This window comes from Anser brachyrhynchus (genome assembly GCF_964034855.1).
Source record: "Anser brachyrhynchus genome assembly, chromosome: 10".
Classification (NCBI taxonomy): Eukaryota; Metazoa; Chordata; class Aves; order Anseriformes; family Anatidae; genus Anser; species Anser brachyrhynchus.
The window spans coordinates 16,046,142-16,073,517 of NC_137705.1; the positions used below are offsets into that span (position 1 = coordinate 16,046,142).

The 27,376-nt window shown below is 40.0% G+C and overlaps 1 protein-coding gene across 11 annotated transcripts in view; it reads left to right on the plus strand.

Annotated features, from left to right (window-relative positions):
* Positions 1–27,376, plus strand: part of PBRM1 (polybromo 1) — a 63,919-nt gene that overhangs the window by 30,557 nt on the left and 5,986 nt on the right. For 10 of the 11 annotated variants that reach the window (XM_080606434.1, XM_080606431.1, XM_080606436.1 and 7 more), the window contains 12 exons: positions 210–486; positions 2,549–2,654; positions 3,863–4,505; positions 7,055–7,266; positions 10,411–10,596; positions 11,298–11,455; positions 12,036–12,302; positions 13,633–13,778; positions 14,090–14,247; positions 14,920–15,103; positions 16,324–16,534; positions 20,503–20,704. In XM_080606434.1, coding sequence (XP_080462560.1) covers positions 210–486; positions 2,549–2,654; positions 3,863–4,505; positions 7,055–7,266; positions 10,411–10,596; positions 11,298–11,455; positions 12,036–12,302; positions 13,633–13,778; positions 14,090–14,247; positions 14,920–15,103; positions 16,324–16,534; positions 20,503–20,704 — 2,750 coding nt within the window. Of the gene's footprint in view, positions 1–209; positions 487–2,548; positions 2,655–3,862; positions 4,506–7,054; positions 7,267–10,410; positions 10,597–11,297; positions 11,456–12,035; positions 12,303–13,632; positions 13,779–14,089; positions 14,248–14,919; positions 15,104–16,323; positions 16,535–20,502; positions 20,705–24,597; positions 24,757–27,376 lie in introns of all 11 variants that reach the window. The other variant, XM_080606435.1, reaches the window with a different exon arrangement.

The window sequence follows — 27,376 nt, forward strand, 5'->3', positions numbered from 1 at the left end:
AAGTTTGTTCTGAAAGCCAGTATGGACTATGTACGTTTCTAGTTAGAGTATCTTAACTTCTTATGTGCGTTTAGAAAGTTGTTGTGTTTTTTTTTTTTTTTTTTAATGGCAGAGAATAATGTCATTTTGATATTAGTGTTGCAAGTGGGGCAAAGGGCCACTAACCTTTATTCTCTTCCTTTTTCTTCTTCCTCTACTTAACCTAACAGCAAAAAGAATATGCGAAAGCAGCGAATGAAGATCTTATACAATGCAGTTCTGGAAGCTCGAGAATCAGGCACAGGCAGACGGCTCTGTGATCTGTTTATGGTTAAGCCATCCAAAAAGGACTATCCAGATTATTATAAAATTATCTTAGAGCCAATGGATTTGAAAATGATTGAACACAACATCCGCAATGATAAGTATGTAGGGGAAGAAGCAATGATTGAAGATATGAAGCTCATGTTCCGAAATGCAAGGCATTATAATGAGGAAGGCTCCCAGGTACTGTTTTGTTCTGCAGTCACACTTACCTCTCTCCGTTTTTTTGCAGAAGTATGATTTATATTTGGATTTTTAACTGTTACTCCCAGTATTTATGGTAGTTGTTTATTGAATTTAAATAGAAACGTAACTTCTTCTTTCTGCTGGTGCGTTAGAATATGGTCGTATAAACATGAAAAGCAGTACATTCCCATGTAATAGTGTATTATTTAACTGTGAAGGTTAGACTTATTTCCTGTTAGCTAGCTTTCTTCCTTCACTTCAAAAAATGTCAGCTGGGTATTTCTTTCCTAGTATGTTCAAAAAAAAAAAATCTGGTTATTAAATTTTCATTATTTATCACGTGAAGGTATTTGCACTGTGAAGGGTCACCAGGACGTGTTCTGGAGCTCAGAACCACTGAGAAGGGATGTCTTCCTTAATTGGAAGGAAACCAACTTTGTTATCATGGAAGTGGAGAATGTGGAAGATCAGACTAGAAGAATGGACTTGTTTAGTGTAGCATAAGTAGTCTGAAATGAATATGCTTTTCACTTAAGAATATTTTGTGAACCTCATGAAGTTCAACAAGGCCAAGGGCAAGGTCCTGCACCTAGGGCAGGGCAATCCCAAGCACAACTACAGGCTGAGCAGAGAACGGATTGAGAGCAGCTCTGAGGAGAAGGACCTGGGGGTGCTGGTTGATGAGAAGCTCAACATGAGCCAGCAATGTGCGCTTGCAGCCCAGAAAGCCAGCCCTGTCCTGGGCTGCACCAAAAGCAGCGTGGGCAGCAGGGAGAGGGTGGGGATTGTGCCCCTCTGCGCTGCTCTCATGAGACCCCACCTGGAGCCTGTGCTCAGCTCTGGGCCCCCAGCATAAGGACATGTGCATACTAGACCAAGTCCAGAGGCGGCCATGAAGATGAACAAGGGGCTGGAGCACCTCTCCTGTGGATACAGGCTGAGGGAGCTGGGGCTGTTCAGCCTGGAGAAGAGATGGCTCCAGGGAGACCTTCCAGTGACCTTCCAGTGCCTAAAGGGGGCTACAGGAAAGCTGGGGAGGGACTCTTTGTCAGGGGTGTAGCGACAGGACAAGGGTAATGGCTTTAAACTGAAAGAGGGGAGATTTAGATTAGATATAAGGAAGGAGTTCTTCACTCAGAGGGCGGTGAGGCCCTGGCCCAGGCTGCCCAGAGAAGCTGTGGCTACCCCATCCCTGGCAGTGCCCAAGGCAAGGTTGGATAGGGTTTTTGGCAGCCTGGGCTGGTGGGAGGTGTCCCTGCCCATGGCAGGGGGTTGGAGTCAGATGGGCTTTAAGGTCCCTTCCAACCCAAACCATTCTCTGATTCTGTGATTCTGTTGTAGGGAACACTAAAAAGAGGGTTAAAAGGTGCTGTATTCATAAGCAGAAAGGGCACAGATGGCCATGACATGCTTGGAAATTAAAATTGTGTCTCTCGGTCAGCAAGCTTGATGTTGTGGAACAGAGGAGTGGTAAGAAACCTCCAGTTACTTTTAATGAGGAACTTGATCAGCTAATGTACAGGACTTTGTGGTCTGGTTTCCTGCACTTGGATTTGAAGACCTAGTAGGATCATTCTAGTCCTTTCTACCTTGATGGAGTTACTCTGGTTTGAGAGATCATTGCTGAGCAGAATGATTTGATGTGGAAGTTGATAAGACAACTGAGTCTTCCTGTTTTCTGGTCTTTGTAGAAAAGTAGTTTGATAAATTATCCAAGATTTATGTTTCACTGATTTGTATTCACCAGTTCCGCTTAGCTCTGCGTGTGTTGAAGGTGTATATTTGAGAATTAGTACGTTCTTTTTAATTGAGTAGTTGGTGTTGCCTTCAAGATCTTCAAAATAACATCTAGGTGTTTTGAGGGGACTAGTTCTAAACTCGTCATTAAGGTCTGTATTTGACCAAATCTCAGCCCCCTGAGACAATAGGAATTGTTGCCATAAAGTTAACCACCTTATACAAGAGTGTGTCGGGAAGGGACTTCATACTGTCTGAGGAAAACACAGTAGTAAACCTTGTGTGTTTTTATTTATTTATTTATCACTTGACTAATTAATAGGTATACAACGATGCCCATATGCTGGAAAAGATCCTTAAAGAAAAAAGGAAAGAACTGGGACCCCTGCCTGAAGATGATGATGTTGCATCCCCTAAACTAAAGCTAAGTAAGGCAGCCTTGTAAATTGCCATGTTTCAGCTGAACACTTACCAAATCCAACAATACAAACTTAAGAGACTCATCCTTTCAAAATGGAAGATATGTCCTGTGTATTTACACTGTCATGCGAAGTAGAATTTTGTGTTCAAAATTACAATGACACCAGTGGTGTTTATATGTGCATGTTATAAACTGAGGTGATGCATATGGCATTGTCTAAGAAAAGCAACTTAGAATGAAGAAGGAAAACTTCAGAACTGTTGGAACGATCTGACATTTAGGCGTGTGGTGTTACCCAAACGTTAGGTGCTGCACTGGGTACTCAGTAACACTTCAGTAAAGTGTGGGATTGCTTACAAGGAAGATGCTTCTCAAACTGAGTAAAGCTCTTAGTTTCCCTGCTCAGATACTTGGAATTTCCACAGAATGATGAAGGAAATAGGAGGTTTTACTGGAATACTATTGAAAGCCATGAAAAACACAGAAGCAAAGCTTGCAACAATCTCCATTCTTAGAGCTGTTGCCCTTAAACTACATTTGCTACTACTCAAACCTTATGCTTTCTTAATACCTGTTCAGAACGTAGTAAACTGAAAAGATTAAAACTGAACAGAAAGTGTTACAGCAAATAACTGCACACAGTCCTTTTGAGGCATTGTTGAAAATAGAAATGCGCAGCTCTTTGGTGCAGTGCAGGCGGTAGAGAATTCAGAGGCAGATACTATGCTGTAGCAGAGACCTTAATAAATCAAAAAAAAAGAAAAACTCATCTGACTGATAACCTTATGAGAGGGATTATTTTACATTTTACCTCTAGTAATCCTCTCTGATTTGGCATAAACTGGATTTTTAATAGATGCACAGAAAAATGCAGTAGAGGTATTAAGACCAGATTGAATTTAGAGGGAGTTACTAATACTGTTAGGAAAAGATAATGTTTTCCATGCTGAAGTCTGAAGAGACCTTTGCCTGCTGGACCACAAAGGAGTGTGTGATTCAGTGCTTGCCAAAAATAACATTTAAAAAAAAAAAAAGTCATGCAAATATGAGAAATAAAAAGGGAAGCTGCAACTTGGATTGGGCTCAGTGTTTTTGAGTTTTATGCTCATACCGTAAAATGCTTCTTCAGTAAGTGACTCTCCAATGGAATGGGATGGACAAAGAAAGTGCTCAAGGTCTGTTTTTGTAATGTTTTTTCTTCTTTTGTCTGCTTAGGTAGAAAAAGTGGCATTTCTCCTAAAAAATCGAAATATATGACTCCAATGCAGCAGAAATTGAATGAAGTTTATGAAGCAGTTAAGAATTACACAGATAAACGTGGCAGGCGACTGAGCGCCATCTTCTTGAGGCTGCCATCTAGGTCTGAGCTTCCTGACTATTACGTAACCATTAAAAAACCAGTTGACATGGAAAAGATCAGAAGTCATATGATGGCCAATAAGTACCAGGATATTGATTCCATGGTAGAAGACTTTGTAATGATGTTCAATAACGCTTGCACCTACAATGAACCAGAATCTTTGATTTATAAAGATGCCCTGGTCTTACATAAAGTTTTGCTTGAAACTCGGAGAGAGATAGAAGGAGATGAGGATTCTCACGTGCCCAATGTCACTTTGTTAATTCAGGAACTTATCCATAACCTTTTTGTGTCTGTTATGAGCCACCAGGATGATGAGGGCAGATGCTACAGTGATTCCTTAGCTGAGATTCCTGCTGTTGATCCCAACTTCCCAAATAAACCTCCTCTGACTTTTGATATTATCCGAAAAAATGTTGAAAGTAATCGCTACAGAAGACTGGACTTGTTCCAGGAGAATATGTTTGAGGTACTGGAGAGGGCAAGAAGGATGAACAGGTGAGCAAAGCCATGTTTTTCAGATATCTGTTGTCTCACAGCATGTTCTGCATGTTAAATTTAGACAAACACTGAAGTATTTTAAAGTGTTTGCTTTCCTTGGTGTGGTTGTTCAGAAAATTTTGCTCAATCTGCTCAATCATGTCTTCAGTAGATTGTAAGCTTTCATTTATAGGCAAAGAAAGGCTTAGGCTTCTTAAATGGGATAGTTTTGATGTTTATCTTCCAAAGGCATACCTCATGAAAACCAGGTTTGTGCTAACTTATAAATTGAAAAAACAAAGAGGAAGAGCTCTTCTTCAATTGCTTGACTAGCAGGTCACTCTTCTAGAGCAATCATAGTTGCGTGAGTTGTAACATTGTGTGAAAGCTATGAGCACTTAAAACTTCTTGCAGTGTCTATCTTGAATTAGGAAAGTCAGTTTTGTTAATATTACTATTATTACTTCAGTTCTCAGAAGTAATCATTGGAAGTGAACAGACTGTAGAGGAGGGCCAGTGGCAAGTAGTTTTGGTCTCAAGCAGTTAGCTTTCATTTTTCTGCTATTTCAGGACTGGTATATGCAGAAATACTGCTTTCAGGTAAACTATCAAACAAACTGACAGCAGACTAGCAGCTGGAGCGTGGCTGTCTGTGGTGCTGCTTGTTATGAGTAAGCACAGAAATCTATTGGTAAAGTGAAGCTTTGGTGGGAATCACGTATCCCATTTGTAGTAGGCAGTGTGCCTCATTTAGTTTTGACTAAAATACATCATGATTTTCTTGGAAGCATTCTCTTTTGAGTTTTGTTCTGGTTTGCTTTGCTTGCTTATATGGTTGTCTTTTTTTTTGTTTTTTTTTGCTTTTGAAATTATGTTTTAGAAGGTTAGGTATTTGCTAAGGGTTCCTGGATGTGCTGCAGCCAGATCAAAACTGCTTGTGGATGTTGGCATAGTCGGTGTTTTTGCATCTGTGCTACATTAACACTACTTAGTAGGTCCACATGAGATGGTTTTACATGTTGCACATGCAGGATAAATCCTACACTAGCATGATAAATCTGCTTCCAGGAAAGATTTCATTGTTGGTTTTTTTTTTTTTTTTTAATCAGGGAAGTCTTGGGTAGAAATGTGGGAGGCCTTTTCTAGAGCGAATGAGTGCAAGAATTATGGGAGCAAGTTACCTCTGTTTTACTGTACTGGAAAAGGATGGAGGCAGACTCTGAAGGAGAGTGACTGACCTAACATGCAATTTCCCTGATGTTTTCTGGCAATTTCCTTGTGAGCTGACAGAACCTGTTTACCTGGGTTATGTCAAGTAATTTTGTGTTCTTTTTTCTTTCACATTTTGTTAAAGAGACTGGCAGTACTTTCTGTTGCAAACTCTCTCTGTTAGTGTTCCACCTAGTGGTGGATTATTAGATGATCCTCTAAATCAGGAGGTATATCTGAGTAGCCATCAAGCAGGCTGGTAGTGGTGATTGCTCTAATGTGCCTTTTGCCTCACCTTCACTGAGATTTTAAGTTTTGTAACTGGAAAGCTTTCAAAGAAAGCCATGGCCATTTTTAGCGAAGCACTTCTTCAGGTAAAAACAGCCCATGACTGCGCAGTGGTATTTGATTGGAAACTGTTCTCTTGGGTTGCAGAATATCATTGATATTGACACTGTTTCATTTTCCAGGACATGTAAACAGCCTCATAATCTCCTTCGCTCTAAAAATAGTTTTTCTTGCCATATGGAGAACTCTAACTCAAACACAAGTTAGACTGCTACTTGAACTTGGCCACTAATGTGATCAGAGGGCTGGAGCACCTCTCCTGTGCAGAAAGCTTGAGGGAACTGGGCTCGTTTAGCATGGAGAAGAGAAGGCTCCAGGGAGACCTCATTGTGGCCTTCCAGTACTTGAAGGGAGCGTATAAACAGGAAGGGGAATGCCTGTTTACATGTGTTGTTAGTGTTAGGACAAGGGGGAATGGTTTTAAACTAAGACAGGAGATTTAGGTTAGATGTTAGGAGGAAGTTTTCTACTCAGAGGGTGGTGAGGCACTGAAACAGGTTGCCCAGGGAGGTTGTGGATGCCCCATCCCTGGAGGCATTCAAGGCCAGGCTGGATGAGGCTCTGGGCAGCCTGTTCTAGTGGTTAGCAACCCTGCCCAGAGCAGGGGGGTTGAAACCAGTTGATCTTTAAGGTCCTTTTCAACCCAGGCCATTCTCTGATCCTATGAATTTGAAAAGTAGCACTAGTTGCACTTAGTTTTTTAACTTTCATTTTATAAATACCTTTTTTAAAGTGAAGGACAGACAGTGACAAGCAAGGTTTAGCCTTCTAGGCGTACCCTTTCAGTTTTGAGCTAGCAGCCAGGTTAGATGCTGAAAGGATCTGTGTTAGAGATCATTTTACAAGAAGTCCATAGAGTAGCATGGTATAAAAGCATGATATAAAAAAAAGCATTATTTGTTTAAATTGGAGTTTTATCACAAAGTATGGTGGACGATGGTGTGTGTTTAGGATTCTGTTTGACTGTGCACAAATTATGTTTCTGCCATGTTGTATCTACGTTTGTACAGGACTGATTCAGAGATTTACGAGGATGCGGTTGAACTTCAGCAGTTCTTCATTAAAATTCGAGATGAACTTTGTAAAAATGGAGAGATTCTTCTGTCACCTGCTCTCAGCTATACCACCAAGCACCTTCACAATGATGTAGAAAAAGAAAAGAAGGAAAAGCTGCCCAAAGAAATAGAGGAGGATAAGCTCAAAAGAGAGGAGGAGAAGAGAGGTAATTATTTTCTGTTCATTAATATTAAAGGTATTGAGAAATATACCGATGTGTATTGTGTATGCTCTGCTGTTGCTGCAGCTTTACTTACTGAAGGGACCTTAATAGTGTCTCTGGTTCTCCACAAAGAGCCTTGTATTTTAAGGTTACGAGAGATGTATTTTATATTGATCCTTATCAGCCAGTCCAGATGGCTTTAAAACAGATGCATGTAGATAGTAACCTTGTGTAAACTCGTCACTAGAACATACTGAGGTACCAGTAGTCTTATTCCAAAGATATTACAAAGGAAAAGAACAGGTTTTGTTAGGGCTTTCTTTTGATAATAAGCTTAGCAATAATTGTTGCAATGGACCTTTGAGTCATTTCTTTTTTGGCAAATACCACTTTCCTTGCTGTGCTGAAGGTATTATCTCTGATCACACTTTTAACACTGCTAATGAAATGGTATCAAAGTAAGCCTTTTGCATTTCTTACTTGGCTGCTGTGAGTGTGAAGAGGAGCAGGCTTTCAACATTTTGTAGGGTAAAAAACCTAATATGAAGGCCCTTTTTGTTTCACATTTCCTGACTGTTACTGTGCATATAATGGTTGTACAGTATGTCAAAGGGAACGAATAAAGCTCTCTAATTGTTCCTTTCCATAGATAGCAACAAAGCTGTTAGCTCTTTGTCCTCTTTCTGACATGGTTTGTCTTTACATGTGGCACCAAGGTCAGCAGCAGTCAGCTGGTTGCTCCAACCAGGTTCAGTACTGTAAGGGGACAACAGCTGCAATGTGCTTTTTCTGTCTTCCTGTGATAGCTAAAAACCCCAAAGAAAGCAGAAAGTGCCTTTCTGTAGGCTTCTGAGCTCAGTGCTGTCAGCATGTTCCTCTTCCCTTGCCTGAAGGGTTCAGTAAAACTCCTCTGAAGAAGTGGTTCCCAACCTTCGGCAGCAGAAAGGAGCCTGGCACAGCACAAAACACACTTAAACCTTTCCATCACACTGGAAGTGTCAGAGGAGGCATCGGCTATCATGTGGCACTTCTGCATTGGCTGTTTAGAAACAGAAAGGAAGGAGGATCTCTTCTTTTTGTTCTGTGCCTGGCACCTAGTACACTGGGTTCCCAATTCACAGCTGCAGGATTGTGGTGTTACTGCCATAAAGAACAGTGCATGCAGTGCATTAAACATTGACACTACATTGATAGCCAACAAGCATTGCTAACATAGGCTATAGGCCCTTCAGAAGGGACAGGCAGCACGGAAGGGGCGGCGGTGTGTCTCTCTATATTAGAGAGTATTTTGATGATGTACAACTCGAGGCTGGGAATGCTAAGGTTAAGTCCCTATGGGTTAGGATCAGTGGGAAGGCCAACAAGGCAGGCATCCTGGTGGGAGTGTCATCACGCGGCACTTGCAGGGCAACCAGGCGATCAGGCCCAGTCAGCATGGGTTTATGAAAGGCAGGTCCTGCTTGACAAACCTGATCTCCTTCTATGACAAAGTGATGCGCTCAGTGGATGAGGGAAGGGCTGTGGATGTGGTCTACCTTGACTTCAGTAAGGCTTTTGACACCGTTTCCCACAGCATTCTCCTCAAGAATCTGGCTGCTCTCGGCTTGGACTGGTGTACGCTTTGTTGGGTTAGAAACTGGCTGGGCAGCCGGGCCCAAAGAGTCGTTGTAAATAGAGTTAAATCCAGTTGGAGGCCGGTCACTAGTGGAGTCCCCCAGGGCTCAGTACTAAGGCCAGTTCTCTTTAATATCTTTATCGATGATCTGGATGAGGGGATCGAGTGCACCCGCAGTAAGTTTGCAGACGACACCAAGTTAGGTGCGTGTGTCAATCTGCTTGAGGGTAGGAAGGCTCTGCAGGAGGTTCTGGATAGGCTGGACCGATGGGCTGAGGTCAACAGCATGAAGTTCAACAAGGCCAAGTGCCGGGTCCTGCACCTGGGGCACGACAACCCCAAGCAGCACTACGGACCGGGAGATGAGTGGTTGGAAAGTTGCCTGGCAGAGAAGGACCTGGGAGTATTGGTTGATAGTCGGCTGAATATGAGCCGGCAGTGTGCTCAGGTGGCCAAGAAGGCCAACAGCATCCTGGCTTGTATCAGAAACAGTGTGGCCAGCAGGGCTAGGGAAGTGATTGTCCCCCTGTACTCAGCTCTGGTGAGGCCGCACCTCGAGTACTGTGTTCAGTTTTGGGCCCCTCGCTACAAGAAGGACATGGAGGTGCTCGAGCGAGTCCAGAGAAGGGCGACGAAGCTGGTGAGGGGTCTGGAGAACAAGTCTTACGAGGAGCGGCTGAGGGAGCTGGGCTTGTTCAGCCTGGAGAAGAGGAGGCTCAGGGGCGACCTTATCGCACTCTACAGTTACCTTAAAGGAGGCTGTAGTGAGGTGGGGGTTGGTCTATTCTCCCATATGCCCAGTGATATGAAGATGGGGAATGGGCGAAAGTTGCACCAGGGGAGGTTTATGTTGGATATTAGGAAGAACTTCTTTACTGAAAGGGTTGTTAGGCAATGGAATGGGCTGCCCAGGGAAGTGGTTGAGTCACCATCCCTGGAGGTCTTTAAAAGACGTTTGGATGTAGAGCTTAGCGATATGGTTTAGTGTAGGACTTGTTAGTGTTAGGACAGAGGTTGAACTAGATGATCTTGGAGGTCTCTTCCAACCTAAATGATTCTGTGATTCTGTGAACATGTGGTAATGCACTGGCTTGCAGCTGTCTTCCTTTTCTTTGTTTTTAACTGCACTTGCATATGCATTATGCACTACTAACAAAAATACTGTTTTATGTGCAAATAGTAGTCATTACTGTTTTAAAGTAACGGACTAAACAAAACTTCTGTGACTCAATTCATGAAGAGTGCTACATGAATGATTAAAAAGTTGATAGTTTGTTTCTAGAGTCCTTTTGCTCCTCTAGGAGAGACTCAATGGCTATGGCACAAGTTACTGAAAGTTAAAGTGTATACTTAAAGCAGGTTGACACACTACCTGAGTACATGCTTTAAGCCTGCATTCAATGCAAAGTCTTTTATTGTTCGTCACAGACAAGTGAGTTATTCAGCACTAAGCACAGGGTAAAGGCATACACATCAGAAATCGTGGTTAATAGGGCATTACTCAGGTCTATTTCCCTTGTTCTTGAAAATAGAAGCTGAAAAGAGTGAAGATTCCTCTGGCTCAGCTGGATTGTCAAATTTGCATCGGACCTACAGCCAGGATTGCAGCTTCAAGAACAGCATGTACCATGTAGGAGATTATGTCTATGTGGAGCCTGCTGAAGCCAACTTGCAACCTCACATAGTCTGTATTGAGAGACTGTGGGAAGATTCTGCTGGTAAGGATGCATTTGGTATAGAAAGACAAACAGTGAAACTTCTTACATCTTCAATCTGAGCCCTGTCTGTGTAGATGTTAATTATTGCATTTGCAAAATTATACGTGGACTGATGACTATTGTTCATTGTTTCTGAGTTGCTTTGTCCTGAAAGAACTTTACTAACCTAAAGTTCTTGGATCAACACATGCTTTCTTGTTCTTCTTCACTACCCACCCCTAAATTGTAAGCATCCCAAAGAATAGGCTCTTTGAATGAGCATCTGTGGAATGAGTGGAATGTGGAATGAGCATCTTTTTCTATGCTAATAGAAATTTCTGAACCAAAGTTGGGTGCATTTAACTGCAAATGTTGGAAGCCATTTCAAGATTTATAAGTAAGTTGCAGACTGTGTTTCCCATAGACATTTGGTTCTGCAGAACCTGAATCATCAAAATAGAGAAGGAACTGGTTTCCTTGGAAAAAAGGCAGTTTGCAGGATTTCTGAGTAATCTAGTTTTCCTCACCTGAAACAGTCAAGGAATCTTTTCCTGTTTTAAACAAGTAAAGTTTGCTCTCTGTATAAATTACTATGTGGCTATTTGATAAATAAAACAATCTGTAGTTGGTTTTGCTTATTTGTGCACTAGAGAATACAACTTTTTAGATCTTTTCCTCCCCACCCCCCCCCCCGCCTTTTTTGTCTTTTTTTTTTTTTTAAGGAGAGAAATGGCTGTATGGCTGTTGGTTTTATCGGCCAAATGAAACATTTCATCTTGCAACACGGAAGTTCTTGGAGAAAGAGGTTTTTAAAAGTGACTATTATAATAAAGTTCCAGTTAGCAAAATTTTGGGCAAATGCGTGGTCATGTTCGTTAAGGTGAGAAACTCTTTAGACTAATTTGTTAAACAACTAATATTCTCTATGCTATTTTTTTTGAAGAGGTGTAGATATTATAAGTTGTATGCATTCTACTAACATATAAAAAAGGACTTGTTCTTATGTACTATTTGTAGTCTTCATTTGCTTCATGAGCTTCGTAGTTCATCCAAGTGATGATGATTTCCAATGCTGTCTGCTTTATAGATTCATTTATTTATTAAATACTTAGCTAATGCGTTTTTCAGAGCATATAGTAGAAAAATTGCAGGTAATTTCTTAAAGGTTGCCATAAAACTATGTAGGCTTAGGGCTGAGGGAAACTTAAGTAGTGTGGAGTACTGGAAAGAGGATAAAGTCTTTCCTCTCTGTCCCAAGTTTGATTCCACGTTTTTCTTGTCAAACTCTAAAAGAAAAACTCAGCAGAGAGGCTTTATCAGTCTAAAAATGTTTCTGATAAATGCACAGAAAAAAATGGGGCGTGTCAGAGGGAGCCCACCATGTCTTTGGTGGGGGTTTGGGGAGGTGGATATATTGCTGAAATATTTCATCTAAAAATGTAATTCTCTTCATTCTGCAGGAATATTTTAAATTATGTCCTGAAAACTTTAGAGATGAGGATGTCTATGTATGTGAGTCACGTTATTCTGCAAAGACAAAATCTTTTAAAAAAATTAAACTGTGGACTATGCCTGTAAGCTCTGTAAGATTTGTCCCACGAGATGTGCCCCTCCCTGTGGTCCGTGTTGCTTCCGTGTTTGCTAATACAGACAAAGCAGAGGAGGAGAAACAATCTGAAACATTAGAGGACAGTAAGGTGGGAGAAAGTATCCTTCATCTTGAAAAGGTATGCAAGATAATAAGATGAGCATTTGGTGTGTTTGACAGATAAAGAATGATGAAATGTGAGCTCTCAGGACCAAGGTTTCATGGACACATCCAGACACAAAAATAGATGAATACAATATTTTTTATAAATTATTATACATAAAATACATAGATACAAACAAAACATTCATAGAGTAAACAAAAAATGAAATGTGTACCTGTTTGCTAAGTTTTACAAATGCTTTCTTGTGATCATGTTAAGGATTGTTTGTTTTTTTTCTTTACTGCTTTAGAAAAAAATTACATTTCAACTGAAAAGTTTGTTGTAATCCTAGAGTATCAGTGGGGCTAAAAGTCTGATTTTAGCTCACAGAGACGCTTGATTATGTAGTGTTTCAGTAAAATTGTCAGTAGCTAGGCAGCAGCAAGCAATACATAATATAATATTCTTTGTGACCTACTTATGGTTAATAACTGAACAGTTTATTTTCAAAATGCGTAAAAATATTTCCGGCCAACCTACTAGGCAACATGTTTTTTATTGTGTTTATATAGTTATAAGATAAATTGATTTATTTAAATACATTTAATTACAATAGATGTAATTAAATTTATATAAAATAATTTTAGTCATAACTCTACTTACATTCTGAGTACTTTTAACAGAACCTCAGAATAGAAAACCGAGCACACTCATTGTCAGTTTTAATCAGACGCTTAGTATATGGTACTGCATCATGACAAAGGAAGGAATTCTTTCTACCAAGAGAAGGAAAACTTGATCTTTTCCTGCCACACATTGAGGGGGATATCCTACGTTTTCAATGGCTTTCTGTAATCTGAACTAAAAGGTCAATTGAGGCAACGAGTTTTAACTAAGAAGTAAGAAATATAACAAATTGTGTGATTTTTGTACTCAATATGGAGTAGTCATATTATTGTGTATGAGAGATGAATTTTTAAATTTTTATGTATCTTAACTTGGCCAAATACTTATTCTTGCCTTCTAAAGTTTTAGCTGTGCTTTATAACAAGCCATCAAAATAGGCAGATGAGGCTTCAAAGTCAATAAATTTGAAGCAATAGAACAAAAAAGGATCCGGGAATTGCTGCCAAAATTACGGCTTTGATTGCAAAATAGGAAGGCTTGCACCATACTTGGAGGATATCTGTGGCTTGTATATTTCATTTTTAAATTCTAAGGCCCCTCATTTTTTGCGTTTACAGGTCTTTTTGCTATTTGCCTATTATTGGTGACAAAGAAAAGTCTGTTTTACTTGCACGTGGCATCACTTCATGTGTTTGGTTTTCCTTCCTCCACAAGTTTCTAAGTGTGTATTCTTCTGCAGGACAAAGAAGATGTTCCAGTAGAAATGTCCAATGGAGAACCTGGTTGTCATTACTTTGAACAGCTCTGTTATAATGATATGTGGCTTAAGGTCGGAGACTGTGTCTTCATAAAATCGCATGGGCTAGTGCGACCTCGGGTAGGAAGGTAGGTGCAACTTCATTTTTGCAGATTGTGTCTATAAAAATACCTTGGACAAAAGACTGTCTTATTGCAACAAGTATGAAAGAGGATGGGAGAAAATCTCCTGAATGGAACTAGAAGTTAGAAGTTCTTAATAGGCTGTGGTGGAAGTTTATCAGCCTTGTTTTAAAAAAGTGACAGTAGTACAGTTGGAATAGGCTGTACTTTTTTACTCATTCCGTACCCACAGTCTTCCTGAACAAGTCAGCACATCCAACTGACTCATTATGAGGGATGGCTTTTCATTTATATCAGTGGTTTGTTTTTCTTTCTAGAATTGAAAAGATGTGGGTGCGAGATGGAGCTGCATATTTCTTTGGTCCAATCTTTATCCATCCTGAAGAAACTGAACATGAACCAACTAAAATGTTCTACAAGAAGGAAGTGTTTTTAAGTAACTTGGAGGAGACCTGTCCTATGACTTGCATTTTGGGTAATTATTAACAACTTTAAATCCAATGGGAGATTCTCATTCGGTACATTTAAAAAAAAAAAAAAAACTGAAGTGATTTCTAGTGACTGGTTGGCTTGACTCCAAATTCATACTGAGTGAATGTGAATGAGGAGAGATTATTCAATCTATTTCTACTATGCGTTCTTGTTTCGAGGACCTTCAGTGAGGTTTTTCACGATGAGGAAGCTTTCTTAGAATAAGGGAATTACACATGAATCAAAGCAAACATTTTCTGCAGTCAGAGAACAGAAAAATCCATTATTCTAGTATGTTAACTGGAAAGTCAATCGAGAAGGAAGCTGAATTTTTTTTTTTAAATAAGATGCTATTATATACTTTCTGTACATCTTAACTACATATATTCTGTAGCTAAGATGCTGTGCTAAATATCATTAACAGACTTGTGATCATTGTTTTTGTTAAAGAACAAAAAAACAGAAGTTAAGAAATGAAATCCAAACTGCATTCAGTTGCTGTGGGTTTCTCATGAGTGACGTTATTTAATACAGATGTCAATTGATGTATTTTCTGTAGTTGATCTAAATACGGGGTTGATACTTATGTGACCAGCAAAAATGTGAGTTTCCAGACTTTTTGTAAAATGTCCGCAAATGTGGTTGCCTTCTTAACCAGCTCATTTCATTCCTGCAGGAAAGTGTGCTGTTCTGTCGTTCAAGGACTTCCTCTCCTGCAGGCCAACAGAAATTTCTGAAAATGATGTTTTTCTTTGTGAGAGCCGCTACAATGAAAGTGATAAACAAATGAAGAAATTTAAGGGGCTCAAGAGGTTTTCACTTTCTGCAAAAGTTGTCGATGATGAAATATACTATTTTAGGTAAAAATGGTATGGGAATAAGGGAGTCACCTGAGCACTCTTCTGAATTGTGGTGAATTAACCCAGTTAGCAGCTAAGCCCCCATCCAGCCACTTGCTCACTCCCCTCAGAGGCATGGGGGAGAGAATCAGAAGGGTAAAAGCAAGAGAAACTTGCAGGTTAAGATAAAGATGGTACAATTTTTGAAGCAAAGCAAAATAAAGAATTCACTACTTCCTGGCTGGCAGATGTTTAGCTACTTCCCGAAAGCAGGGCATCAACACAAGCTATGTTTACTTTGGAAGACAAATACCATAGCACCAAATGATGTTCCTGCACCCCCCCCCCCCCCCCCCTCCAACTTTCCCCCAGCTTTTATGATGTTACATGATATGGCAGTGCTGCTTTGGTCAGCTGGGGTTAGCTACCCTGGCTGTGTTCCCTCCCAGCTTTTTGCCCGCTCCCAGCCAATGTGGGGGAGTGGAGTGGGGGGAAAAAAAGGTCTTGACAGTGTGATGATGTGACACTGTTCAGCAAGAGCTAAAACGTGTGTGTTATTAACACTGTTTTGGTCACCAATCCAAAAGGCAGCACCATACAGGCTGTCATGACAAAAATTGACTCCATCCCAGGCAGACCCAGTACATACATAAAAATCACTGTTGTAGAAGGTGAAATTTGGTTGTATGTTTTTTAAAAGGTTTGAGGAAGAAGTCCAGATATTTTTTTTCACAGTCTTAATACCAGCAGATGTTTACTTTTTTCTTCTCCTGACTTCAGTAAAACTTGTCACATTTTCGGATTAGTAGGTTAGTAGGTCTTGGACATTGTTAAAATACCCGAGTCCTCAGTATGGGTAACAATTAGCTTTCCAGTTGGTGAATGTAATATTAATCAAAATATTAATTTCTAACTAAAGAAAAATGTAAAACCTAAGGAAGTTGAGCTGTTAACTGCCTTCTATTGCAGAGATGAATTATTTGCTGCATTGAAATTGCGTTCTAACTCATAAAATAAAATTTCTTCCAACAAGTGACTGAAATGAAACACTGGCTATGGATAATGAATGATTTCAGCTCAGTGTTCTGAAAGAAAGCACAGGCATATCCTAAGTCACCATTGTTTCCATGTTGTTCAGTCACATAAGAAGAAAAGTTGGTTTCCTCTTCAGAATATTTGCTGTGTCCTGTGAAGTATGAATACGTTCTCATCTGCTTTTTTCTTTGTCCTCTAACTTTCAGAAAACCCATAGTTCCTCAGAAGGAACCATCTCCGCTTCTGGAGAAGAAGATCCAGCAGCTAGAAGCAAAATTTGCTGAGTTGGAAGGAGGTGATGAGGACATAGAAGAGATGGGAGAAGAGGAAGGTGACATCACTGAAACACCTTCTATGCCTCAGCTTCAGACCCCATTAGCTAATGAATTGGATATAATGCCTTATACTCCACCACAGGTAAAAATCTTTGAGAGACCTTTAAAACTCTGTATTCCTCATTCTTTCCTCAACACAAATAAAAAGAACAGTAATGTTTTAGCACAGAACAGATTTATATTTCAGTTTACTGGTCTGTAGAGTAATTACACAGAACAGTTTTAGCATATCCAATATGATATCCATGTTGTAATGTTTAAGTCCATTAAAATATTTTAAAGGGAGTATCATTCAGCTTAGGAAAATCTTGTAGGGTATGTTTTTGTATATGTCAATGTTGTTTCTCATTAGTAGGTTTTCTGTGACACTTTTAAAGAAATAATAGGCCCTTATATTAAATATAAGGTCAGGATGTGAGGGTTTAACTGTAATTTAGAAATTACCTAGCATCCATTTGTTTAAGCTTTTCCTTAAATTTTGAAAGAAGCTAGATTTGGGTGCTAGGGTTTTGACAATTTTTTTTTTAGAAAATGCTACAAAGTCTTGAAGGAAGAAAATCACTTTCAGTTTTATCGTTACTGTTCACACTTGGAAATCAGAACTTGAGAGAGGAAAAAAAAGTGAGAACTTTTAGTGTGTCTTGCTCTGCATCATGGAAACTTTGAAATTAAACTCCTGATAAATGGACAAGTAGTAAATGAGAAATCATGTGGATACGTGATGCTTGAACATGGCACAAGTTGTTGCTGCCGCTTAAATGGAGCGCTTTGTCCCCTCCCTCTCTTGCTGTGTCTCTCACACAAGCCCTGGCTGTAATGTATGAGCATTGAAGCAGGGTGGGGAACTGCTTTAGCTGGAAGTTCACCTAATCAAAAATGTTTGTTGGCAACTGGATTAAATTGTTTTATCTGTCTCATCACATTCTCACATCCAAGTTAATGCCAGCAAACCAAGGAGGCAATGGGAATGACCTGCTGGGAACAAGAGGGAGTTTGGGATGTGTTTGTAACCAGCAGTATGCACTTCCGCTGTGTTATATTGACTGTGAAGTGATAGCTTCACTGGCAGTTGGAGAAAGGATGTGACCACGTGTCACAAAAAAAAAAAAAAAAAAAAAAAAAAAGAAAACAGTTGATGAAATTCAAAGCTTTAGTTTGGTTTGATCATGATTTTTGCCATGCGAGCAGACCACCAAGGACATTTTCCCATGCAAAGCTGACTTGCTGCTCTTGCTTTTTAGTGCTTTAGAGTTTGTAAGTAGCATGAAAACTCTTGCCAGGTATTACAAAAAGCAAGTATGTTGTTATCTAAATTAACCAACTAATATAACATTGTAGGAAGGGGGAAGGTAACTTATACATCAAAATAATACTATTGCTAAGCATAGCAGCTTCTGAAAGCAATTTAAGTAGGGATCATTGGTCATTAAACAAGTCTTCAAACTGCCTTCTGTTGATCATTGTCTTCTGCTCTCCTTTGCTTTCTGTCTTCCTGTAGAGCTGTGTGTTGCTCAGATTCCCATGAGAAGTTTAATTTAAATACTAATGCATAATGTCTCTTTAAAAAGCTGTGTTGATTGTTACATTTTTTTTGTTTGTATTGGGACAGTCTTTCAGGGCTTTCAGGGTAACTGCTGAGAAATCAGACTCAGTGGAAATATCCAGCGTGCATGTGTATACCTTCAGACAGATGTGAACTCTGAAGTCTAGAAATTGAAGTGGAAAAAAAAAATAAGAAAAAAATGAAAAGAATCAATAGCAGTGTATTCTAAGAGATGAAGGATGATTCACAAGTATCCCCTTGCAGATTCATCATGCTGCTGATTTGGAAATAAGAGGCATGTTGTGTCTGAGCTGGCCTTCAAAGCACAATTTAACTTTGACAGAGAGATAACTAACACATAGCACAGAAAGAAACTGTCTTCTTCAGCCCAGCATAATTATTCTATTTATGTCCCCTTTGAAAAGTGTCATTTTAAACAGAGCTCCCAGGTAAAAGGCATGTGTTTGCTTCGTGTTCTCTTAAATGTATGCAATTTTATCTAAAAAATGATTAAAACTCCTAAGTTCTTTTTACCCTTTTTTCCTGATAACAAAAGAAGCATTTACTGCACCTGAGAATAAAAGGAATAAAAGGAGACAAGACGATTGAACACGTGGTGTTGTGGGGCTTGACAAATAGGTGAATGCTGTTTTCCTGCTGCAGTTGGCTGTAAAGCGGGAAGTAGAACCTAAGAAAGAAAAAGATGTGGAACTTTGGTTTTTTTTTTTTTTGCTTTAGCAATATGGCTGAGAAAAGGCATTGAAGAGGATCCTGGTTTATTTCTTCTCAAACACATCTAATCTGTTATGCAGTTATCTGCCTCAAATGGACAAGATTATGTTAAAAATTGTCTTGTCTTACAAGAGATGTAAAATAATGGAAAAATACGAGTTCTGAGCTCAGTTTTCATAAAAATTCTCAAAGTCCTGCTTTCCCTTTCAAACCAATGAGTAGGCCTTTATGTTAGGTGACCACATGTATAGTTGGATTTACCTGTTTCTGAATTGAGAACTCGTTCACCTGCCAGTGTGAGCTTCCCTGAGAAGCTAGGATGTGTTGTACATGCAGTTTGTCATACCAGAACCTGTGTGGGTTTTTTCCCCCCATCACAGAGACAAACCTAGAAGGCTTCCTTCCAAAAAGCCAAATATTGTCCTTAGGCTCATGATGAAAACATTGAGGGTAGGTTGCCATTTGAAAATGAGTACAACGAAGCCTGGAATAACACACCAGCATGCCTCAGTTTATCCACTGCCTGGCTTATGTTAATGAGTAAGACATTTAGAAAGTTTTGGTGTAGCTGAAGCTTTGTATTTAGCTGGGAAATGAGTGTTGGGCTTAGACAGCTGGGCTTAGAGCGGCAAATAAACGAAGTAATATGGCCAGGACTTTCAGGATAGGAAGAGAACAACTGCATGTGTTTCTCTTTCCTCTCCGCCCCTTCCCCCCAAGTATTTGGAAACAGTTATACTCTTCAAGATGTGAGAAATTTGTAGTGCTCAAGATACGAGGAAGTCCTTTTGAGGGTATTGGTATGCTGCTGTGTTTGTAGGCCTTATTGGCCAGCGAATGGGTGAATTACGGTCTCCCATACATCACATGCAGGTGGCATCTCAGTGGTTGTCAGAATAGTTTAAACATTGGTGGCTGGAAATGTCAAGGAGCTGTCAACAGGAGCAGCCAGGGTGGGAAGAGCAAAGGAGCAGATCTTGGATATAACAGAGTATTTGTTGCTCATCAGCACACAGGTGGGGTTGTGAACCTGTTGTGCAGGTGATAGTGATCAGCAAAATGGGGCTTTGCTTTTTTTTCAGGGAGAAATGGGTACTTATGGAATGGGAGAGGAACTCTAGAGAGAAAGGAAAGTCTGGCAGGCAAAATAGAGAGCACTTAGGAATGAGAAGACGGGAGGATAGAGGACAAGGAGGTGGGAATTGCAAAGGCCCGGGAATAAATGTTAAAGCAATTCCCTAAAATCTGCGATGCAATTAAAATCTTCTACTTAACTTGTGTTGGCAATATTTCTGAGCAGCATAATGGATGACATCTGTGATAGCAGCACAATTACCGTTATTCCTTTGGCGTTCTAAATGGTCGCTTGCTTGCTGCTCAGCCCTTCCGAGTCCTCTCGGTTAGTTTGGAATGACTTCAGCTAAGAGTAATCGTTCTGTGCTGTGTTTCTGCACACTTTTTGAAGCCTCCGTTATAAGGTTGACTTTATGTCTGGAAGGGTTAAAAAGCATCAGATCATTGTGTTTTGCTTTTTGTTTTTGTTGTGGTTGTGTTTTTTTTTCCACCTGTGTACATTCTGTAAATGTGTGCTTGTTGTGCATTGGTAGGAGATGCAATCTCTCTTTGGGGGCTGTAAAGTTGAATGGGCCTTGTACAGATATATACAAGAGGAATTTGGGAATATTTTTACATTTCTTACAGCTTTGATTATTTTTTTTTAATGTCAAGAAACTTCTCTGTCGTATGCTTGTGGTCATAACTGCTTTTTCTCACAGTCCACTCCCAAGTCTGTTAAGGGCAGCACCAAGAAGGAGGGATCAAAAAGGAAGATCAACATGAGTGGTTACATCTTATTTAGCAGTGAGATGAGAGCTGTGATTAAAGCTCAGCACCCAGACTATTCCTTTGGAGAGCTCAGCAGGCTTGTAGGAACTGAATGGAGAAACTTGGAAGCAACAAAGAAAGCAGAATATGAAGGTAAATAAAAACTAAAATGCTAAACTCTTTTTACACTTTTTCTCTTTGAACATGTTCGTTGTTACTACTCAGATGACCAGTTTTATAAAAGGAAGTAGTTATGTTTGTGTTCTGGACGTGCCTTAAAGAGGAGCTCATATTGAGAGATGACTGAAGAGGAGCAAAGAGCATGTTTAAGTTATGTAGTCTACAACTGATAATTTAAATATCTTTGCCACAAATAATCAAATGAACAAAAAAGAAATGGGGAATAATTAGAAGTAAAAGGGCTTGAAGCCCTAGTGCTGGAAGTCAGCTGGAAAAATGGCTTGTAAAAGTTTCTGTATAGGAGGACATGGAGGGGGCAGCAAGAAAGGGAACTTTTGGACAAGAAGCTCTTCAGAGCTGTGTTACCAGGTAAGAAAGCATATAATAGAGCAGAAAAAAAGTTTCTCAGTTAACTGTACTGAGAGTCTGAAAGAGCTTTGGTAGAATAAAATCAGGGATACAGACTCTGTTATACTGTAAATGTGACCTGTTGTTCAGTCTCAGTATTAACTGTTGTAACTGATTTTGTTGAGAGATTTCATATCCTGAATTAAGCCAAGAAACATTTCATAGGGATGAGGTACTTTCAAAAGACCTTTCTCTCTCTCTCTCTGTCTCTCTCTCTCTCCTTCTCTTTTTCTCTCGTTTTCCTACTGATACTGTTTGTTGTGTTTCGGCTTTATTTGACCAAAAATCAAAATGCAGAAGATCCTTAACAGCAGGCCCTATCCAAGCCAAACAGGGTAGCTTGACATCCAGAGTTACTGTTTCAGTTAATGTCTCAACATTTCCAATATAAAGCCCAGTTTTTAAGCAACTGTTACAATTTTATTGGATAGGAGAGTTTCAACCCCTTAGAAAGGTATTGTCCGGTTAAGTTATAACGTTACTTTTTAACAGTGAGGATGATAGCTTTTTTGCATGCTCATAGCCTAGAGGCCACTCTGATACTCAAACTGGAGGTTTGCCTTGTGCTTTACACCCTCAGCCTCCTCAGTCCTTTCTGAACTTGCAGTAGTACATCTTTGCAGTTCTGGAGAGTTCAGCACCATCACGAGTGAGTTGTCTTTGCAAATGTTGTGAAGGGAAATGGTAACGCTCTTATGTTGTGAAAGTACTAGGGCCTTATTTTTTTCCTGTTGTAGTTTCCAATTACACCAGCGTAGGTGCATGTGGTATCTTTTATTGACAGGCCCCTCCTTGCAGCCTAACTCGAGCAGTAGGACGGCTGGCATGTCATCCCTTCTGGCCTTGAGCAGTGTGGTGCTCACACTTCCACTGTAACCTAACAGTAGCAACAATGTCAACCCTGTGTTAATGATATTCGGAGTGCTTCCATTTTAACCCTCCTTATCCTTAAAATTTTCCAAAGCTTTTGAGTCTCGGACTGCAGCTTTTCCAGCTTGGTGTCTGCCTAGGACTAGGCTTACTTTTGTTTTGGATGGGTCGGGATGGGGTTACAAAGCATCCAAACTGTTTACTCATTACCATGCTTGAAAGGAGAGAAACTCCACTCCTTCCCATGTGACAAGTCAAAATTCATGTGCTCTGTAGTGTGGACACTGCACCAGGGAGCAGGGAACTGGCATGGTTTGACACTTGAACGGAAAAGTGCCTTTCCGTGCTTTGGCAATAGAGCAGTCTGCATTTTTGATTCATTTTGACCCACTGAAAATTTCATTTGTTATACGTGCAGGGTAGTAGCTGGGTTTTAGCAGCATTAATCAAAGAACAGGCTGTGTTGAAAATGCCCGCATGGCTAACTGTGCTGTGGAAACTCCTTACAATAAAATAAAGTAATACGTGGGGTTTGAGGCAAAGGCCTGTCCTAAGGGTGAAGCTTTGTTCAAAGCAGGATGTCTCTTTCCTGTCTCTTGTGTTGTGTTGGAAATGACTTTTGAATGATCTCAAGTCCTAGCCTAAATGATTTGGGGTTAGGTTCAATGAGTATTAAGGTGGATGTTCGAGGCTGAACTTTCGGACACCCCCTTCGGTTCCCTCTGGCAGTGTTGTTCCATCTGTTAGTTCAGCGGCAGCCACAACATGGACAGACAAGGTAACGCTCAAGTGTTGTCCTACATCAGGTCCTTCTTCAAGTCTGAAGTCTGATAAAACTGAATGCTTAACAGTAACCTCTCATTCACCAGGGTATCTCCAGAACTTTTGCTTTTGGCTTTTGTCTGACCTTTTTTTTTTTTTTTTTTTAAACTGACCAACAGTAGGTGAGAGTCAGAACAACTACTTCATCTTTTCCCTAAACGCTTGCTCTGGTCTTAAGATGATTATCTCCTTTTTCTACTTCAGGATCTATCTTTAAATGTCTCCTGTATTTTGTGCATATGAGTTGCCTATAGTAAATTTAGGAGTTTCTGTGTGTCGTCATCTCTTCCTGAAATGACAGGAGTGAAAAGGAGGGAAATGCCTTTGAAATAAAACTGGTCTTTCAGTGTATGGATGCTGTGCTAGATGCTGCACAAACGAGTCCTACAGAAGACTAATGCGTGATATATGTTTGCAGTCATATACTGGAAAAAGTGTCTAACGTTGGCAGGATGCATTCATAACTTTATCTCCTTGATGAACTTCTTAGCCTTGTTTGACAGAGGACCTTGATTGCTGTTTTAGTGGCAGTTTTCATCTTCCACCAGCTGCAAGAAAACTTCTAGTCCTGCATTCACTGTTGTTAAAATTTGCTGGAGATGTATGCTGCATTCGTTTATCCTTTGTTGTTCCTCATTGCGTCAGTAAGAGACGATGTTCAGAGTGAACAAATCAGCAACTTGCATGCCCTAAAAGCATCTTCAGTGGGCATTCGGTATATCTTCTTTTTTGTTTGCTTGTTTGTTTTTTTTTGTTGTTTTTTTTTGGGGAGGTGGGGGTGATTTTTTTGTTTGTTTTTCTTTCTTCTTCCCATGACCCTTTGTCCTTCTCTTAATATAAAATTGTCCTCTGGTCAGATTCCCTTGCAGTAGATCTTTTGTTCTTGCAGTCACAGTGAGAAACTTGATTGAGATAATGACCAGATTCATCGTACAAAGGACACACATGACCTCCAGTGAGCAGCACAATGTGAGTTAGACATCTTCAGCAAAAAAAAAAAAAAAAAAAAGCTCAGAGGGGACCAAAATGGGGAAAACAACAGAAAGAGGCAAAAGAAAAATATTTTTGCTTCACCAAACTGCTGCTTGTTATGTTCCAAACACTAAGGGCCTATCTACACTAGGGAAAAACTTTGCAAGTGCTTCCCAACTTTGCCACCGCTTTTCAGCTGCATCAGTAATAAAAAAAAATAAACAACTAAACCCCAAAAATGCAACAACGAGAAAAGAAGTGGGGAGCCCAGGAAGAAACGGGCCACCACTGGCACTGCTGCCTGCTATTTGCGTCTTGTTTTAGGGCACGTCTGAGACAGGGTGCTCAAAATTCCTGTCTGTGGGAGAGCTGCTGGCCTTGGCTGGGACTGGTTTAGCTGAGCCAGTGGTGTCAAAGAGGGAACGTTTTGCCATGTTCTCCTAGTGCGGACTGAGCCTAGTGCTGGACTGCTGCTTCATGTTGGTAACACTGGTGTTATTATCCAATTTGTTCTTTGACTTTTTTAAATTTTTATTTTATTATTATTTTTTATTATTATTTTATTTTTTTAGAAAAAGATAAAACTTTGTGGGCTATTTTTCATGCAAGGTTCTCTAAAAGTCTTAGCTGCAGCCACATGAAATCAAATCATATGCTGTATACAAAGATTCATCTGTTCTACTTTATATTTGACTAAACTATGCCAGTGTTTGACTAGTCCTTTTTAATGAACAGATAATATTTTGAAATTCTGGGTTACAAAACAGAACTGAAAATCTAAAATACTTTTACAGAGCGGGCAGCTAAAGTTGCTGAGCAGCAGGAGAGAGAGCGAGCAGCACAGCAGCAGAATCCCTCCCCCCGGGCAGGCACTCCTGTCGGGGCTCTTATGGGGGTGGTGCCGCCACCAACACCAATGGGGATGCTCAATCAGCAGTTGACACCCGTTGCAGGTAAAACGTAGGAGCTATGACCATTTTTTCCTCATCCACTATATCAACCCCCTTCATAACTCTGAACACTCTCTTGGGTCACTTTGTTCTTGCGGAAGAAAAGGCTCGACCTCTTCAGTCTTTCTTCATGATGACTATACGTAGCCTCAGCAGTGGGCTGGCGGTCCCACGTTACGTGCTCCACTAGCAAGTAGCCTGTTGAAAGCGCAGAGAAAGGCTCCTCCTCGGGCGGTAGGCCTGTTCTGTTTGTGTGCAGTTGTGTTTATTCGCTCTGCTTTGCCGAGGTCACGTTTAGTCCTGCTGCGGCAGGAGGGGAGGGAGCTGAATACTCTTCTAGTGCATGTGGCACCAGTGGAAGTGGTAAAGCAGGAAGCAAATGACTTTTTTTTTTAATTGTCAGGGAGGTGAAAGGCAAACAGAAATCCAAACCAGGCTTTAAATCCAAGCACAAGAATTGCTAGTTGGATATAAGTGTTGTAGTCTAGGTTCTGGTGTCATTGCAAATACAAGTACAAAATCCCAACGTTACTGTTTTTTATCAGGTGATTTTCAGACCAGTTTAGAGAACTCTTCCACGTGGTCCCTGTTGCTGGGTGCTGTGTTCATTGCCAGTCATAGTCTGACTTGAGTTCACAGGCAGCGTGCTCAGAAGTATCTCCAGATCAGATCTGAAGAGTCTTTTATGGGAATCAGCCTTACATCTGTGAGAGAACAAATTAGGTCTGACCTGATAGTTTGTTCTCCTTCCCCCATTTCTGTTTAGCAATAGCTGGGTAGTTTCAGTCAAGGTCAAAATAGTGCTGAGTAGGTAAAAATGAATATTTGGAGGTTTGGTGTGTTTGTTTTTTTTTTTTTGTTTAGTTTTGGCTTTGTTTTGTTTGTTTTAAATTTCCCTTATGGCATTCCAATTATTCCGTTTACTCTTTTGTCATTTTTCTTTTTCTATGTCTTGCAGGCTGTGGCCATACTTAGAGCTGACAGCCTGAAGTGTTTTTCGTCATGGTCTCTAAAACATTTTTCAGAAAATAGATTGCATGGATGTTTAGACAGAAGGCGCATTTCTTGTTTAGTTCATGGTCTCCAGATTACAAAGCATTTGTTTACACTGAATTGCATATTTCTTTTGGTTGTTCTTTTGTTTATTTTTTAAGCTTTGTTCTTTGAACACCTTGTAGATTTTTGTCTTGCAGGGATGATTTTTCTGAACAGTTTGCAGTTGGTGTATGTGTGTGCACATCTTTGTGCATATATTTAAAAAAAATAAATAAATCTCCAGCACTAGTCTTCTTTGTGAGTAATGTACTTCAATCCAGAATGCATAGAAATGTCATCATCTCGTGGTTGTTTTTTCTTGATTTGGTTCTTGTTTTTTGGTATTGTGTTGCTTTTCCATTTTTTTTTGGAGGTAGGTATTGATAGGCAGTAATACTTTTATGAACACTTTCTTAAAAGCTTTCCAACAGCTGGGCTTTCAGCAAACCACACGTGTTACCTTCCTTCCTGTGGCAGCCTCCTCAAAAGCATACCTCTGTTCAAGACCATCATCTTACAGTTCACCCTCTTAGGTCTCTTTACTCTGTCATTGTGAAATACTTCATTAAGTGGATGATCAAGTGGTTCTTTATCAACTCTTGCTGTTTTTTTTCCTGTTTTGAAAAATGCATCTTCCTTCTTTTGGTTTCCACAAGTCTTACTTGGAAGTGCCTTACTCCGTTGAGACTTTTTACATCCTCCTCCATCTTTAAGCCATGGAAAGCATTCAGTTGCTTTTCTCTGTTTTAGAGAACTTCTTCATCACTTGTTTATGGCCCACAGGTACAAGAAAACTGGATACGTTTTTGAGATACATTTCTCTTAGTGCACAGTGCTCTAGTTGCTTTTAAATTCAGGTATTACAAAAGCTTATTTAAACTTCTATTGTTGTAGTAAAAAAAAAAAAAAAGTGGAGGGGGGAGAAAGAGTAAATAACAGCTGTAGGAGCTGAAAATAGTTTGCCCAAGTTTACTAGTTTAAAATCAAAATGGTAAGTCACATATGGGATATGAAAGTGGCTGCACTTAGAAACTTGGGATGAGCTACAAGAACTGGCTTCTCATGGACACCTCTCTACAGTGTTACTATTCCAGTCAGCTGTTACGTATTTTGTTTGGAAATGTAGAAATGAGCTTTTGTGATTGACAAGGGTGGGCTTGTTTTGTTGGAGGTTTGTTTTTGCTTTGTGGTGTTTTTTGGTGTTTTGTTTTTTTTTTCTTTAAAAGCTTCAGAATTGTTTGTAAGTGAACTGAAGATGTGATTGCTGCTTGGGGTGCAGTGGAAGTACCAGGCAGTAGCTACCGTGAAAGCCTGTTATTCTAGGGATAGTTCTGTTATTTTCCTCTTTTACTTCTCCCATTAGGAATACGGATTTCACTGTGTTGATAAAGAGGTACAGATAATTTCTAGATATTTGAAATAGGTACCAAAGAGCTATTTAGTAAGTGCTGATCTAGGTGTCCTGTGCATTCAGAAGAAAATGAAGGTTTTACGAAGTTCAGTTCTTTGCTCAATGTAAAGCTTTGGAATTTCAGGTTCCTCACCTCAGTAACTCTCCTGAGCAGGTGACAAATTCAGCTTGTGTGTT